Genomic DNA, 17676 nt, shown 5'->3' on the forward strand with positions numbered 1-17676 from the left:
TCTCTCTCTCTCTCTCTCTCTCTCTCTCTCTCTCTCTCTCTCTCTCTGTTTCTCTCTGTCTCTCTTTGTCTCTCTGTGTCTCTCTCTTTCTCTCTCTGTCTCTGTGTGTGTCTCTCTCTGTCTCTGTCTCCGTTATTGACATTCCCCTGTCAGCCAAGTAAACTTTACCACATCCCAGCTAAAAAGCTGGAGTAGAACCAATTCCTGAGGGAAATGGGGGTGAAGTGTGTTCATGTGTGGTGTAGGGCAGGGTTGTGTGTAACCACTGATAGATGAAAGCTCCTCAGGGCTCTCCAAAAGCAATATAGATTATGTGAAGGCTGAAAATTGACTTAACACACAGGGTAGTTCTAATCTGGGGCTGTGATATCCATGTTCCCCACAGTTACATCAGGCATATTAAACCACCTGCTAATGGGCAGGGATCTCTCTAGTCCCTGGTACCACTCAGTTGCCTCAAATACATTAGCAGCTGCTCACATCTGAGAGCCAGATTGGGGAAGGTTCTCCCTCCTGCCTGCCTGGGCATGGCAGAGAATTTCCCTCTAATTTGGAAAGCTTCTTTTCTTTTCTTCCCTAGTCATTATGTGATGTAGCACAGGGGAAGGAAACTTCTTCCCAAGGTTATTCCAGAACTGCTATTACATGGATTGCCTGCTATCTGTAAAGTTTGGGTAGAAAGGAGGATCTAGCAGCTCATTGTCAAGAATAGTAATCATAGTTGCTGTCTCTATAGTGTTTTAAGGTTTGCAAAGCATTTTGTAGATACTAACTCTCTTGATGCTCACTCACCATTTCAAAGATGAGGAAACTGAGGTTCAGAGAATTAAGTGACTTGCCTAGGGTCACACAGACAGTAAGTACCTGATGGAGGATTTTAATCCCTGAAATGTCTGAATCCAAGTCTAGGACTCTACCCATTATACCACACTACCCCCAACCTACTTTTGGTAAATAATTCAATCCTGGCTTCTCCTACAGACTCAGTCCTTCAGGTAAATACTTACATGGATCTATAATCTCAATGTGGACATTCCCTCCAGCAATGCAGATTGCAACTTATTCATTCCTTCCTATCCTCAGGTCCATGTACGTCCAGCCCAGGGAATTCATCCAAAATATTAGAGCCTTTTTTTTATTTTTCCCAACATCTCAAAGGTTCCAATAGAACAATCTCACCACTTGTTATCTCTTGATCTGCCCATACTTGTTTGTCCAGATCTCTGGTTTCACTGAAGAACTCCTAGTGAGGAAACTCCCACCACCAAAGCAAATTGTCCTCTTTTGGGCAACTTGGGTGTTGAGAAAGGTGCCTGGGACGTGGACAAGTTCAGTGCCTTGCTGAGAGTCCAGTACCAATCAGGAGGTGTCGGAGGCAGAATCTGAATCCAGGTCTTTTTGACTCTGAGGCTGGCTGTCTATCCCCTGCATCATGTGATTTCTCATCCTTACCCTTCTCATGATGACATTCAGCATCATATAGTAGATAGTCAAATTTGGGATCAGGATGACCTAGGCTGAAATCGGCAAGCAAGCAACATGCATGGGTAGAGGGAATTTCTTCATCATGATTTCCATATACCAAGGAAATCATAGGTTCTTCTCCAGAAAAAAAAAAGTCCTTTCTTAGGGGCAACATGGTATGGGAGATAAAGAACTGGCCTTAGACTTAGAAGGCCTGGGTTCAAAATCTGCCCCTGACACATATTGGCTGGGTGGCCCTGGGCAAGCCTTAACCTCTCCCCAGCAAGGTAGGTGTAAATCTCATGGGTAGGAGACATTTCCTTATTTTTTTCTGAACACAGCTTGAGTGACTCCAATGAGATGCACAGGGTCCCAGAGATGCAAGGAACACCAATGGTCATCTAGTCCAATCTGTACCGGAAGGAGGACCCTCTGCGCAGTATCTCCAATAAATAGTTATCCAGTTTGAAGACCTCAAGAGAGGGTGACCCCACTTCCCCAGTCCCTGAGCCCATTACACTTTTAGATGATTCTGATTGTTCCAAAGTTTCTTCATTATATTGATTGTAAATCCTCCTGACTGTAACTTGTACCCATTAGGTGAAGCAGAACAAAGCTGATCCCTCTGTGTGCCAGCCCATCAAACCTTGAGTACAGTTCTCCTGTCCCTCCCTAGGTCTTCCTTTCTTCAGGCCAAACATCGTCAGTTCACCAAGTTTCAAAGACAGAAGAGAACTCAGAGAACAGCTGGTCTAATCCACCCCTGATTGATGGATTGCTAGACCAAATTGGCTCTTGCAGAAGATATGACAAAATGGACCTCCCTCTTTTCCTTGCAGAAGTGGGGAAACCAGGGGTACACAACTGAATATATTGTCAGACTCAGCTGATGCACCAGTTTTGCTGAACAGCTTTCCCTGTCCCTTTCTCTCTCTGTATCTCTGTCTCTGTCACCGTGTCTTGTCTATGCTACAAGGGATGTTAGCTAGGAGAGAAGAGAGAGATACTTAGAAGTGGAGATGATGTGAAAAAAGATATATGAAAGACAGGGGAAAGACCATTATATACAAAAAATTATAGTAGCACTTTTTACTGTAGCAAAAAACAGAAAACTAAAGAAATACTCACCAGTTGGCAAATGGTTGAACAAATTATAGTTTGTAATGTATAGTTTGGGATGGAATATTATTGCACAGTAAGAAATGATGAAAGGTATGGTTTTAGAAAAATCTTGGGGATGCTTGTATGAAATGATGCAGGGTGAAGTGAGCAGAACCAGGAAAAAAAAGCAATTTATAGTACATAATGGCTGCAATATTGTTAAGAAAACCAACTTTGAAAGCTTTAAGAACTCGGGACAATGCAATGACCAATTGTAACTCCAAAGACTAATGATGAAACCTGCTTCCCAACTCCTGACAGAAAGGTGATGGAGAACAGGTGCAGTATGAGCCAGAAGTGTTTAGAAATGATTATAAATGAATCTGTTTTTTCTACTACTCTTACTTGTTATAAGGGAAGGTTTTTGTTTTTATGTAGGAGCACTGGGGAAGGTATTGATAGAAAGACAAAAAAAAGAAAGGAAAAAAGTATCAATGAAGCATTTAAAATGTACAATAGAGAACGAAAGTTAGCTCAGAAGGGGGCAGAGAAAAGTAGGGCAGTGTTGGTAATCCTGTGTTTGACTTAATACACTCTTTAAAACAAACAAGTTGTATACAATAGGAATTCACAGTTTTATATATAGTCTCTTTTCTGTTCTTTTATATGGAAGTGTTCATGTTGTCAAATTTATAATTTAAAAAGAAGAAAAGAAATTGGACAAAAATCAATCTAAGATTTAAAAATGCCAAGCCTAAGGAGCTGGTATCTTATCCCAAAGTCAATAGGGACCCACAGAAGCTTTTTGAGTAGGGTAATGCCATAGTTAAAACTGTGATTAGGAATACCAATCTGGCAGCTATGTGGAGAATGGACTGGAGTAGGCAAGACTAGAGGCAGGAAGACCAATTACAAAGTTGTTGTAGTCCAAGAGAGATATGATGAGGGTCTGAACCTGGGCGGTTGACTGTGTAACTAGACAGAAGGGGTTATGTTCAAGAGACAGGACCTGCAATGGGACCTCGGACTTTTACAGTAGGAGGATCCTGGAAGCCTCCTGGAACCCTCTAAGTGATGCCTTGCCTGACCCTCTGGATCTGCCCAGGATCCCAAGGCAGCCCTGCTCTGGAAAGTTTCCCAAAGACTACCCAGGAAAGGCAGACCCAAGCTTAGCCCACCAGCAAAAGCTTGGCCACCCAACAATTAATCCACTTTCTGATCTGCAGGAGAAACCAGTTCTCTGACCTTCCAAAGTATGGGTCACCTCACCTTTAGGATCCCATCCATCATGAAACTTGTGGTATGGTACTTCCTTTTGACATTCCATAGCTTGGCAGGTAAGTGGTCTTAATTAGCTATATTCACATTTGAGATGTATATAGTCTATAATGTATATAAAGCTAACTTCAGGGTCAGGAAGATCTGGGTTCAAATTTCACCTACAACATAAATAACCTATGTGACCCTGGACAAATCACTTAACCTCTCACTGCCCTCTAGGAAACTCAGAATATAAGGTATAGAATAGTTGCATATACTCATTGATGGAGGGGTTTTCTTATTGAAAACTCATAGAACACAGAAACTCAGATGGAGTTCCATATACCCATGAGATCATAGGTGTGGACAAACCAAATATACAGAGTGTTTTTTTTTCTCAAAAGAATCCCATGAAGCAAGTAGAGGACAAGAATTATCCCCATTTTACATTTGAGCAAACTGTCTCCTTAAAGTTAGATGAGTAACCCATGATCACCATTCCAGTAAGTGTCTGAAGAAGGATTTGAAAATCAGCTCCATATCCATCACTTTTATAACTGCCTTTACGTAATAAACTGCTCAAATTTCCTGAGGGGCAGTGTGGAATAACTAAGAGCCACCCCTGAATACAGGACAGCCTGGGTTCAGATCTTGCCTCTGATTCAGACTGGTGGAGACATAATGGTGGTCACGTAACCCTTCAGGGGACCAGGCAATTCCTTGAGACTTTAAGTTATAGTGTGATTGTCTATTTGCATTAGGAGAGGGAGTTTCTCCACTAGCAGTGATGAAATCACAGGTGTAGACAAAGTGTGTGCATGTGTACATGCACGTACAAGTACAGTCAAATACTTGTCACCCTAGAGCTACCTACATCAATATGTCCATATTTATCAGCTTGAGATTTGTGCTTGGCTAGCTAGTGTTAAGGAACTGAAACCGATTAGGAAAAGAGACTAGTAATCATTTGGAGACTGATGGCATAGTGACTCAAACAGTGATGATTACCTAGAGCCCAACAGAGCATAAAGCATTTATCTTTGTAAGGGATCGGTTTTTCTTGGAAGTGGGTAAGTGGGGTGGGTGGAGGAGGTGACGTGTGGTTAAGAGAACCCTGCCTTTGGAATCAGGAGGCCCCAGTGTGTGTCTCAGCTCTGCCTCATGGGCTCTTAGATTGAGAACTAGAAAGGACGTTGGAGGTCATTGAGTTCAATCCCTTCATTTTGTAAATGGAGAAACTGAGGCAAGGTGAAGGGACTTGCCCAGAGTCACGCGGAAGCCAAAGTTTGATCAGAGGTTCTCAGACTCCAGAGCTTGGGTATCACTCTCCTCAAAGAGGAGCTGAGCATATGTGACAATCTTTACAATGAGGACCTACTAACTCCATGACTAGAACAAAGTGCCCTGGACTTTAGCACAGCGCCTGGCACATTTGTTGTTGTTGTTGTTAATTGTTTCAATTGTGTTCGATTTTTTGTGACCCCATTTAGGGTTTTCTTGGCAAAGATACAAAAGTGATTGGTCATTTCCTTCTCCAACTCATTTTTACAGATGAGGAAAGTGAGGCAAACAGGGTTAAGTGACTTGCCCAGAGCAACACAGCTAGTAAGTATCTGAGGCATTTCCTGACTCCAGGCCCAGTGCTCTATCCATTTAGCTACCTAGCTGCCCCACCTGGCATATAGTATATGCTTAATAAATATTTATTAACTGACAATTAGTTTTTTTTGAACCTCTTTTCACAGCTATAAAATGGGGATGATAATATGTGTGCCACTTACCTCTCAAGGTTGTTGAGAGGAATGGACTTTGTTGGACTGTAATATGGCCTATATATGTGAGCCTTATCACACACTCTTTGGAAGCTCAATGTGTGCAAGGTAATGATGATGCAAGACTTAGACATTTAGGGCCCGACAAAGTCAGGCTTTTATGTTTTGATAGGCCTATGATTAAGGGAGATTAGATTATTGTATGGAGGATGCACTGGAGAGGGGAGAAGATGGAAGCAAGGAGACCAATGAGGAGGTTATTGCAAATAATCCAGGAGAGAAGTGATGAGACCTGAGTTGGGGTCATGAGTCAGAGGAGACTAACTACAAGAGACATCAAGGACATAGAATCAACAAGATTTGGCAACCAAATGGATATGGGCATAGGGGCCACGGTGAAGGAGAGAATAGTGTATAGAAAGACTACGAAGGCAAGAACTTGATTGACTGGACAAATGGTGGTGCCCTCAATATCTGTGGCAGGGAAGTTTGGAGGAAAAGCAAGATTTTTAGGGGAAGAAGTAAAATTCTATTTTGGTCATATGAGTTTATGATGCCTGTAAGTGATCTAGGAAGGTATATCCAACAGGTAATTAGTGATGCAAGATTGGAATTCAGGAAAGAAATAAGATCTAGAAGTAGGAGTAATCTGGGTTGAGGTGAGACTTGAGCCATGGGAACATATGATATTACTAAGTTAGAGAAGAAGAGAAGATCCTGGGGAGAGCTGTGGGGGACATGCCCACCAAGGAGGGAGGAGAACATGGGTGCTGAACTAGAGAGAGACAAGCCCACTGGATCTGGAATTTCCTCTGTAAAATGAAGGGCTTGAACTGTAAAGTCTCCTCCAGCTCCGAGTCTGTGCTTTTTTTTCCCTTCCCTTACAGCTCCGGGAAAGCATAGCTCCCATGCTCTTGCTGAAGACCGCCTCTTCAAGCATCTCTTTAGGGGCTACAATCGCTGGTCGCGCCCAGTTCAGAACACATCCGATGTGGTGATCATTCGCTTTGGGCTCTCCATTGCCCAACTCATTGATGTGGTGAGTCTTTATCCCAGCATGGGACTCTCCTCCTCAGCCCTGTCAGGTTAACCCTCTGCTTTGCACCCAAGCTGAACTCTCTGCTCCCACCCACCTGGTCCTTCCTCTTCCATTCTGGCTCCTTCTTTTTCTTTTCAGCTCTTCCCATCCCTATCCAACCCAGACCCTTCTCCCCGCTCCAGTTCCACTCAGTTGCAACTAACTTTACAACTCAGTGTGACTTAGCTTAGACCCTTTCCCCCTAAAGATATAACAGATATTATGAAAAATCATCTATTTCTTTCTTTTTCTTTTCTTATTGCTATAGCTAGTATTTTTTTTTTAAAGCAATCGGGGTTAAGTAACTTGCTCAAGGTTACAGGGCCAGTTATTTCTGGGTGTGGTGCTGAGTATCTGAGCCCGGATTTGATCCAGGTCATCCCGACTCTGGAGCCGGTGCTCTTACTCGCTGAGCCACCTGGCCACCCCTTATAGCTAGTATTTTTACAGATGTCAAACTATTTTTTACTACATTGGTCAATTTTGTTAAATTGGTTTTCTCTTATTAAAAATCCTTTATTATAAAGAGGGCTTCCCAGAAGGGGAAAGAGATTATGGATACACTAGAGCATGTAGGTGTCATAAAAACAAGATATAAATATTTTTTTTAAAGATGTGAAGCATACTTTAGAAAGGTGAGGGAAGGTGTCCATGTGAATGGAGAAGAGACCTAAATACAAGTGGCAGAGGAGTCTGCTACTCCATGTCACATCCACTCCTATGGATATACTCTTCAGTGGGATGAAAACATTGCCATTGTGTTCACAGGAGAGATTAAGGAGCAGGAGGGTAACTGAGAAGTATTGGGTGTTTCCTTTGATGAGGGAGCCTGCTAACATTGCTTCACTCTGAATGAGCTTTCTTGTTTCTCCCCGCCCAAAACCAGGATGAGAAGAATCAGATGATGACAACCAATGTCTGGCTGAAACAGGTGAGATTCTGTCCTCTGCAGAGGCCAGTTTATTCTGGTAGGGAAGATGTCCAAAAGAAAGAGCCAGGAATCTCCAGGGATAGCTTTTGGAGTTCCCAACAATCTCATGGAAAGGCATCATGTAGGCTTATCCCTCATTTCCCAATTCAATTCAGAAGCATTTGTTAAGCACCTACCATGTGCTAAAACACTGTAATACTTCTGAGGATACAAGGACAAGACTCCATCTTCACCCATTCCCTTGCCTGTGCCTACCAGATAAGAAAGGAAGTGCTTTCTAGAGAAGGAGGAAAAATATCCTAACCTGCCTGGGCCAGCCATTCCATCTCATTCTGTCCCTGTGCCCTCTCCAGTTTCCTATCCCTCTATCAGTTGTTTTGTTTTAACCTGCCCTAGAGCAAGTACCCCATTCTCCTTTCCATCTACCTGATATTCTGGGATGACTCTGCCTCAAGTCTGAGCCCCCAGAGATAAACTACTCATTTCTCAATATTAACAAACTCTAATTCTGTCATACCCTCTCCATCCCAATGATTCTGAACCCCCAGATATCATTGTTCCAATCCCATTCTCTATTCCTCCTTAACCACTCCCTTATTCCCATTACCTTTCTCCCTCCTGCCTAACATCCTACTCTCAAGCTACCCACCCTTTCCACTATGCTCTCTGGAATACCTGCTCCACAGGTAACAAACTTATTTTCATCTTTTCCTTTCTAATTCCTTCTGTCTTCTTGTACTCACTGAGACCTAGCTTTCTCTTAAAGGAATACTTCCTGGCCATCCTTTTCAACACTGGTTGCATTTTTATTCATATCCCCCGATATGATGAGGGTCATGGTGGGGGAGTTGGAATAGTCCTTGCTCCCCATTGCCACTCCTAGGGTCTCCCCCTACCATGATCATTCAGTAACCTCTTTCCTCCTCTGAGGTCCATACAAATCTATATTTATTACCCAATTAAGATTCTCATAGCTGTTATCTACTAACCTCCAGGACAGTCTCCTTCAGGAGTTCAGTGTGTAGATTGCAGTTTCTTTCCTTCATAACTCTTGCCTTCATACTAGGGAACTTTAACATACATATCAACACTGCCTTAAATACCCTGATCTCCTAGTTTCTCAATTTATTCATTTCCTAAAGCCCACTGGTCATACCCATAATCTTACTGTTCATCATCCATAAGTGTTCCATCTTTCATGTTCGTGAACTCTGAAATTCCTTTATCTGATCATAATCTATTGTCATTCTGCCATTTCCTCTGCCCTGCAACTTGAAACTCTGTTCTTCATCCTAACTGCAACCTCCAATCCCGTGACCCCTCACTTCTTTGACAGGATATCACCAATGCACTGGTTATACTCTCCTTCCCTCTCCATCTTGACCCCTTGATGAATCAGTTCATCTCTGTCTTCAGTTAGAAGTTCTCTTCTCTTGAATCCCTTGTCTCTTTATTGTTTCCCAGATATGTCCTTGCCTACCAAGCCTCAACCTTGGATTACTTCCATCATCTGCTGCCTCCAATCCTAGTCATGTACTGCTGAATGAAACTGGAAAAAATCACAAAACCAGGGCTCACTGCCAATTTATGAACATAATCTCAACTGGGCCCTCACCGAGATAAGACAATATAGTCATAACTCCCCAATTAGCTTACCAAATCACAACAGCAGCTTTTCTAAAACTTTTCATTCCTTCTCAAACCTTTCATGGCTCCTTCTACTCCCATCCTCTCAACTGAAAACCTGGTCTCATATTTCAGTGAAAAAACTGAGTACATTCACTGAGAGTCCCTTTTTATTTATCTCATATTACTCAGGTGCCTTCTGTTTCCATCTGCTATCATCTCCTCCTTCACCCCATCTCACATGAAGAGATGACCCTTATCCTTGCCAAGGCAAATGCTTCTACATGTACAAGTGATCCCATCCCACTCTGTCTTCTCCAACAAATTTCTCCTCCTATAACCTCCATTCTCTTGCTAATCTTCAATCTCTGCCTACTGGTTGCTTCTCTACTGATTACAAACATGTCTTTATTGTCCTCATTCTCAAAAATCCCTGCTATTCGGGAGGAAGACCCATATGAACAAAAATATTTATAGCAGCTCTTTTTGTGGTGGCAAAGAATTGGAAATTAAGGGGATGCCCATCAATTGGGGAATGGCTAAATTAGTTATGGTATATGAATGTAATTAAATACTATTGTGCCGTAAGAAACGAAGAGCAGATGGACTTCATATCTACCTGGAGAGGCTTATATGAACTGATGCTGAGTGAGAAGAGCAGAACCAAGAAAAATTTGTACACCATTACAGACACAACGTATGTGTGATGACCAACTTTGATAGACTGGACTCTTCTCAGAAATTCAGGGCTATAAGTAAACTCCAAAAGACTCATGATGGAGAGAGATGTCTACACTCAGAGAAAGAACCAGAAAGAACAGAGTTTGAGTGAAGCAAATTACCTGCTCTCTTTCTCTTTCTTGTTTGGTTTGGTTTTCTCTTTCCCATTGTTCATTCCATCCATTATAATACTTCTTTTCAACCTGACCAATGTCTAATGTGAAAGTATCTGCAGATCCTATACCTGATTGTATGTTGCCATGGGGGGGGGGGGGGAGGGAAAGAGGGGGAGAAAATTTGAAACTCAAAGAACTAGGGAACTGAATCTTGTAAACTCAAAGTAAACAAACAAATTGATAAAGAAAAAAAGGAAAAAATAAATTTAAATTAAAGCAGTTCAAAAAAATCCCTGCTATTTATTATCTTCTATGTGTCCTCCCTTTGGGGAATAAATTTCTTGAGCAGTTTCTCTACAAGTGACATATTCACTTCCTTTCCTATGACTCTCAATTCTCTGTGGTCTGGCTACAGACCTCATCATTTCACTGAAATGTTTCTCTAGTTTTCTAGTTGTTCGTCTCCTTTCTAGTTACACACCTATTTCATTGATCTGTTCCTTCTTTTTTTGTTGGTGAAGAAAGAGATTAGAGATACAAATTTTTGCCTTCCAAAGTTTTGTTATTTTGCCTTGTTATTTGATGAAATATGCTATTGTTTCTATGATTTATGCTTTTACCCACAATTCTTTAGAAGTAAAATATTTAGTTTCTAATTTTAATTTTTTGTTAAAAGGCCCTTTGCTGAATATATTTTTATTGCATCATGGTTGGCAAAATCTATATTTAAGATGTCTGCTTTTCTGAATTTATCTACAAGGTTTGCATGTCCCAGTACATGGTTGATTTTTGTAAAAGTGCCACACACAGCTAAAAGTATATCTATTCTTTTCTATTCCCATAACATAATTTCCAAAGACCTAACATAACTTCATTATCTATCTTTTAATTAGATTTTTCTCTATCTGAAAGGGGTGTTTTGAAATGTCAAACTATTATAGTTTTACTGTCTGTTTCTTTATAGAAATCAATTCATTTTTCCTTTATTTAGATTATTCCATTTTGTGCAGCTCTTCAGGTGAGCTCTATGCCAGTCAGTCCACATATCTATATACATATATTAATATTAATTTACCATCTATAGTGCCTTTAAACATAATGGCATTTTCCACGTGATCTCATTTAATGGAGTTTATTTTTTGTTTTTGCTTTGTCTGAAACCATGATTCTCTTCTTGCTTTTCTAAGTTCATTTGAAGTCTAATAGGTTTGCTTTAGTCCCTTATGTTACTGTGTGAATTTTCTGTTTTAAGTTTATTTCTCATGATTGACAAGTTGCTACATTCTGCTTTGTAATCCATTCTGCTACCCCCCCCCCCGCCCCAGCATTACATGGGTGTTTGTCCTATTTACATTTATAATTATGATTGTTAATTGTGTATTTTCTTCCATTATAAGTTATTATACATTTTGAAACCTGCTTCTGTTTTACTCTTTCTCTTCTCTTTCTCTCTCCCAATAGTCTTGCCATCTATTTCTTTTCTTTTATACTATACTTCATATTTCACTTTCCAAAGATGGAATTTATTTTCATTAGTCCTTCACTAAAACTACCCTCCATCTTAGCCCTCCTTCTGTCTCCCTGCCCCTGCTTGACTCCCAATTAAGTTTAATGAAATTTTATACCAAACTCTTTGTGGCTGTGTGTGTATTCAACCCTCTTTCCAATTTAGATGAAAATGAAATTCATCTCTATCTCATTCTCCCTATCCCTTCCTCCTTGAACTAAGATCTAATTATGTGAGATAATAAATGCTATCCCCTTCTTCCCTGTTTCTTCTCTAATGTATTCTCCTTTCTTTCTCTTTTATTTTTTTCTTTTAAGAACATCAAAATATAATGAAACTTCTCCCATGAACTCTGCCTTATTTGTTCTCTTCTATGATTTTTGAAGACAATGGGTTTGGAGGGGATGGTTTTCACCTATTAGAAGATAAATATTACGCCATCACATATACCTTCCAATTGCTCAAAAACATTTATCTTTTATTTCCTATCTTTGCATTTCAAAATATCTATTCAGCTCCAGTATCTTTACCTTCAATATCTGGAAGTCCTCTATTTCATTAAAGACCTCTTCTTCTCACTCCCTCACAGCATTGTGCTCAGTTTTCTTCATAAGTTTCTTTTAAATTTTAAAATCTTTATATTTTGCCTTCTGGAATGTCATATTCCAAGCTCTACTCTTCTTTATAATGATCTAAGAGGTCTTATGTGTTCCTGGCTCTGACTCCTTAGTATTTGAACTCTTTCTTTATGAATGCCTATATTATTTCTACTTTGACATGGAAGCTATGGATTTTGGTCCGGGATATTCTTGGGACTTTTTATTTAGAGACTTATTTTTTTTCAGGAGGTGACTAGTGTATTCTATTTTCACTTTACCCTATGGGCTATTTTAACTCATGATTTCTTGAAATATGGCATCTACGGTTTTGTGTTTGTTTTTGGCGCAAGTTATCAGATTGTCTGATGATTTTTAGCTCAACTGCCCTTTAGACCTATTTTCCAGGTCAGTTGTTTTTGATAAGAGATACCTTATGTTTTCTGATAGTTTTTCCAGTTTTTTCAATTCAGTTCTAATATTTCTTGTTGTCTCTAGTCACTGATTTCTGTCTGATCCTATCTAATTTTCAAGGAACCTATTATTTGGGCAAGACTTTGAACTTTCTTTATTAAGCTGTATATTATCCTTCCAGTTCTTTTCCTGGAACTTTCTTTTCCTTTCTCATTCTTCCCTTTGGAGCTTTTGTTTCATTTATATCATCATTTTTAGATGCTTGCTTCATTTCTTCCAGGAACTCCAGTACAGCTTGTGCAAAATCTACAGTTTTCAGGGTGGCTAAATGGCACAGTGAATAGGGTACCAGCCCTGGAGTCAGGAGGACCTGAGTTCAAATCTAGCCTCAGACACTTAACATTTAGTAGCCATGTGACCTTGGGCAAGTCACTTAACCCCAATTGCCCTGCCTTTCCCCCTCCAAAAAGCAAAAAAAAAAATCTGCCGTTTTCTTTAAGATTTTATTTATAGATGAGGCATATTCTTTCCTTCTCCTGGATTTGTACTTTGAACATCCCTGACTCCAAAACCTTTGTTTATTATCAGTAATTTCTTCTTTTTACTTATTTCTTCGATCTTACTTCATTAAGTGGGACTTTGTATTGGGGCCAGGTTTTGTGCACTTCTGGAAGAAATAATGAGGCTTGCTTTGATATTGATCCATATTATCTGGGGTATGGATGATGGGTGCTGTGTTTTTCAAGGACCTCAGTGCATTGTTCTAGGAAGTCTATATAGTAGATAGGAGACAGATCTGCACAGGGCAGTATACTTGGGGTGGTCTACATCAGAGTGGTCTGATCCAATGAAAGCCATGATTGATGACATCTTGATCTAAACTCCACAATCATATGAGCCCCAACTCAGAGTCAAGGCAACCCAGTCTAGGCCCCTTGTCTCTATGCTAGATTTCTATGTACTCTGCTCCTTGACTGAACTGTTCTATTCTGGCTGGAGCCTTTCCCTAGGACCTTTACATAGACTTGGGCTGACAAAATACACTCACTATAGTTTCTCTTTGGATTTCCTGCATTTCTCTGTGTGGTGCTGCTTTTACTTATCCATATTGAAATAACTGTGAGAGAGCTGGTCCACTTCCACTTACTCAGATGTCTGGAGAAGAGCCTCCACCTTTTTTTTTTAACTTTACATATATTCTGTTTATTTATTTGTGAACATATTGCTCCCCTCAAATCTACTGAAGAATGTAAGCTCCTTGAGGGCAGCAACTATTCTTTTTTTTAATCTTTGTCTCTTCGGGGACTACCACAGTACTTGGCACATAGTAGGTACTTCATAAATGTTTGTTGGATTAACTGGAATTGAGCCTTCCTTTCCTGCCTGCTTAGGAGTGGAATGACTACAAGCTACGCTGGAACCCAGCTGATTATGAAAACATCACATCCATCCGGGTCCCTTCAGAGATGATCTGGATTCCTGACATTGTCCTCTACAACAAGTAGGCAGCCCTTACCAAAATCCAGAATCGGGGTTTGTTGACCACGTTTTGCCTTACTGAATTTGGGGGGTTTGTGTATGTAATTGTGTCAACTGGAGCTGCTGCTATTTATAGCTTTTACCCCCAACTAGATTGCCTTGATGGCAGGGAGAGCATCTTTTTCATCTCTGCGTTTCCCTTAAGTGTATAACAGTGGGTCTAGTATAGAGGAGGTATCCAGTAAACACTGGTTGATGGCGATGGTTGATGGTGATGATGATGATGATGGCTTAACCATCAGATGAAGAAATTGAGGGACCAGTACAAGCACTTGTGAGTTATTTTCCTTGCAGCTCTGTAACCCCTCTGGGTTTTTTTTCCCACTCCTAACCCAAGAATCAGGGCAAGAGGAGAAAGGAAGGAGACACATCTGTGGCAGCAGATCTGACTTCCTTAGAGCCCTAAGAAACATTAGAGTTACCTGTGAGATCTAGATTTGTTCAACATACTTTCATTTTAAATGTGGCCTATTTAAGTGGGGGATGGGAGAGAGGTAGAGGTAGCAGGAAAAAAGTAGCAAAACTATCCATTTAAAACCCTTCAGATGGATAATTTTGGGAGAGTTCTCTCTTTTTTTTTGGTACTAGACTAAATTTATTGTATCCTTGATTTAGAGTTGGAAGGCACCTTAGAGTTCATCTAGTTCGATCTCCTTATTCTACTCTTCTGAATCCCAGAGAAGTAGTGGAGTCGCTAGGTGATACAGTGATAGAACTTGGGCCTGGAGTTAGGAGGGCCAGAGTTAGAATCTGACCTGAGACACTTACTAGCTGTGTGACCCAACCCTGTTTGCATCAGTTTCCTCATCTGTAAAATGAGCTGGAGAAGAAAAATGTCAAACTACTCCAGTATCTCTACAAAGAAAACTCCACGTGGGGTCACAAAGACTTGAACGTGATTGAATTCAAGAATTCTGTCATTAAGTAGTAGAGCTGAGAGTCTAACCTTGTTCTGAAGCTAAAGCCAAAAATCATTCCAATGCACTAGACAATCTCTATTACTGAATACAATCTCAAATCCTTAATCCGGCATTTTAGACTTGTGTGCCAAAATTTCCAGGATTGACCCAAGGGAATTTATACTTTTTTCCCCTTCCCTTGCATATAATTATATTAACAATAGCTGATATTATATAGGGTTTTAAAGTTTTTCAAAGCACTTCACAAACAGTATTTCATTTGATCTTGGAGATAGGTGATTATTCTCATTTTATAGATGGGGAAACTGAGGCTGAGTGAGATTAAGGTGATTTTCTCAGGTTCACACAACTAGTAAAAGTCTGAGGCAGGATTTGAACCCAGATCTTCCTGACTCTAGGTCCAGTGTCTTAAACACTATGTCAGCTATAATATTTCCTATGTATTTATTGGATCATCATAGTCAAAGAATTCTTTCTCTAGTGACTAAACAGTTGGAGCTTCCCCCTATGACAGGCTGTTATTGTTATCCTTGGACAGTGCTTGGTCTGCTCCCAGTTGCCCCTCAAAGCCTTTCCACATAGGTAGGCCCCACTAAATATCGCGCTTTGCTGGCATAGCCTTGGAGATGCCCAAGCTACAATGCAGCATGGAGGGGAAAGAAATATCTAACACTCCCTTGATCCAGCCAGATGCTGAAATGGTACTGCCTAGGAAAAATCGGGTTTGTGCTCCCACCTAGTGGTTATTTTTAGTAACAAACGAAAGGCTGACAGGTGTTCTAACACTTTTTTTTAATGTTCATCTTTAAGCTCATTTCCATGACTTCTGGAACTCTGGCTAGGGATCATATAAAGGGAGGGAGAATCTCATGTTTGCTTGCTCTTCAGCTATGAGCTGTGGAAGGGTGGGCATCCTGGCATATGTTTCCTCTGATACATGACTTGTGTGGCCTTGGACAAGTGACTTCCCTGCTCTGGACCGCAGTTTCCTTCCCAGTAGAACAGAAGGGTTCAACAGAATCATCATTAAGCTTCCTTTCGGCTCTTGATCTCTTTTTCCTACCCACTCCTTACCCTTTCCCTCTTTCTCTCTCCCCCCACCCCCTGCTTTCTCCAGACAAACTCTCTTCTCTCTCTAACTTTCCTCTCACTGTGGAAGTGATAGTCCCCCAAGCTGGCCACATAGGAATCTTCCCTGACTCCTCACTCTCTCTCTCACACCCACCCAACCAATATGCCACCAAATCCTACTGCTTTTACCTTCCTCCCATCTCTTGTGGATTTCCTTCTCTCCTGGGACATTGCCACAACTTTGGTGCAAATCCTCATCATCACAACTGGATTATTTTAATAGGCTGCTGGTGGCTCTGCCTGTTTCGAGGCTTTTTATCTTCCATTCAGTCACTAAGTGATTTTCCTAAAGCATATCCCCTGCCCCCTCCCATTCAGGAAACTCCAACAGTCTCCTATTGCTTCCAGGATCAAATATAAGCTTCTGTTTGACCTTTTCCAGTCTGCCACTCGTTGCTGCTATTCAGGTGTTTCAGTCATGTCCGACTGTTCATGATCCCATTTGAGGTTTTCTTGGTAGAGATACTGGGGTGGTTTGCCATTTCCATCTCCACTTCATTTTACACATGAGGAAACTGAGGCAAACAGGGTTAAGTGACTTGCCCAGGGTCACATAGCTAATAAGTATCTCAAGTTGGATTTGAACTCAGCTCCTTCTGACTCCAGGTCTGGCACTCTCTCCACTGAGCCACCTAGCTGCCCCTACATCTTAATCTCCCTCACATATTCTTTTTTATTAATTAATTTTTAGTTTTCAACATTCATTTCCACAAGATTTTGAGTTCCAAATTTTCTCCCCATCTCTTCCCTCCCCCACCGCAAGATGGCATACATTCTGATTAGCCCTTCCCTAGTCTGCCTTCCCTTCTATCACTCCCTCCTTATCCCCTTCCCCCTCACTTTCTTGTAGGGCAAGATAGATTTCTATATATCATTGCCTGTATATCTTATTTTCCCCTCACTTTCTTGTAGGACAAGATAATTTTTTTTTTGCTTTTTGGAGGGGGGCAGGTAGGGCATTTGGGGTTAAGTGATTTGCCCAAGGTCACAGGCTAGTTTTGTGTTAAGTGTCTAAGGTCGGATTTGAACTCAGGTCCTCCTGACTCCTCGGCCAGTGCTCTATTCACTGCACCACCTAGGTGACCCGCAAGATAGATTTCTATACCCCATTGCCTGTATATCTTATTTCCCAGTTGCACGTAAAAACAATTTTTAACATTTGTTTTAAAAACTTGAGTTCCATATTCTCTCCCTTCTTCCCTCCCTACCCACCCTCATTGAGAAGGCAAGCAATTCATGATAGGTTATACATATGTAGTTATGCACCACACGTCCATAATTGTCACGTTGCTCTATATAGTCTTAGATCCAGTGACACTGGCTTCTAGATCAAGACCACGCCATCTCCTGACTTTGTGCCTTTTCACTGGCTGCTCCCCATGCTTGGCTTCCCTCCACTTTCTGCAAGGAGCCTTTTCCGGTTCTCTTCAATCATAGAATCTTCTCTCTTGCTGCTTCTGATCTATCTTGTACAAATCTTGTTTGTTCGGAGTTATTTGCA

At 41.0% G+C, this 17676-nt stretch overlaps 2 protein-coding genes across 4 annotated transcripts in view; one reads left to right on the plus strand and one right to left on the minus strand.

Annotated features, from left to right (window-relative positions):
• EPHX2 (epoxide hydrolase 2) overlaps positions 1–1228 on the minus strand; it is a 121308-nt gene extending 120080 nt beyond the window's left edge. Inside the window, exon 1 of the mRNA XM_069071947.1 lies at positions 1008–1228. The gene's annotated coding sequence lies outside the window, so the exon portion shown is untranslated. The remainder of the gene's footprint in view (positions 1–1007) is intronic.
• CHRNA2 (cholinergic receptor nicotinic alpha 2 subunit) overlaps positions 1–17676 on the plus strand; it is a 35523-nt gene that overhangs the window by 12941 nt on the left and 4906 nt on the right. Inside the window, exons 1-5 of one of the 3 annotated variants that reach the window (XM_069071949.1) lie at positions 4704–4895; positions 5571–5705; positions 6485–6636; positions 7562–7606; positions 13977–14086. In XM_069071949.1, the coding sequence (XP_068928050.1) occupies positions 7577–7606; positions 13977–14086 (140 nt within the window). In that variant the 5' untranslated portion in view covers positions 4704–4895; positions 5571–5705; positions 6485–6636; positions 7562–7576. Of the gene's footprint in view, positions 1–3791; positions 3903–4703; positions 4896–5570; positions 5706–6484; positions 6637–7561; positions 7607–13976; positions 14087–17676 lie in introns of those variants that run through there. The other 2 variants (XM_069071948.1, XM_069071950.1) reach the window with 2 other exon arrangements.

This window comes from Petaurus breviceps, unplaced genomic scaffold, assembly GCF_028583685.1.
Source record: "Petaurus breviceps papuanus isolate PSGF00001 unplaced genomic scaffold, PetGlider_PUasm1.0 90845, whole genome shotgun sequence".
NCBI classification, from domain to species: domain Eukaryota; kingdom Metazoa; phylum Chordata; class Mammalia; order Diprotodontia; family Petauridae; genus Petaurus; species Petaurus breviceps.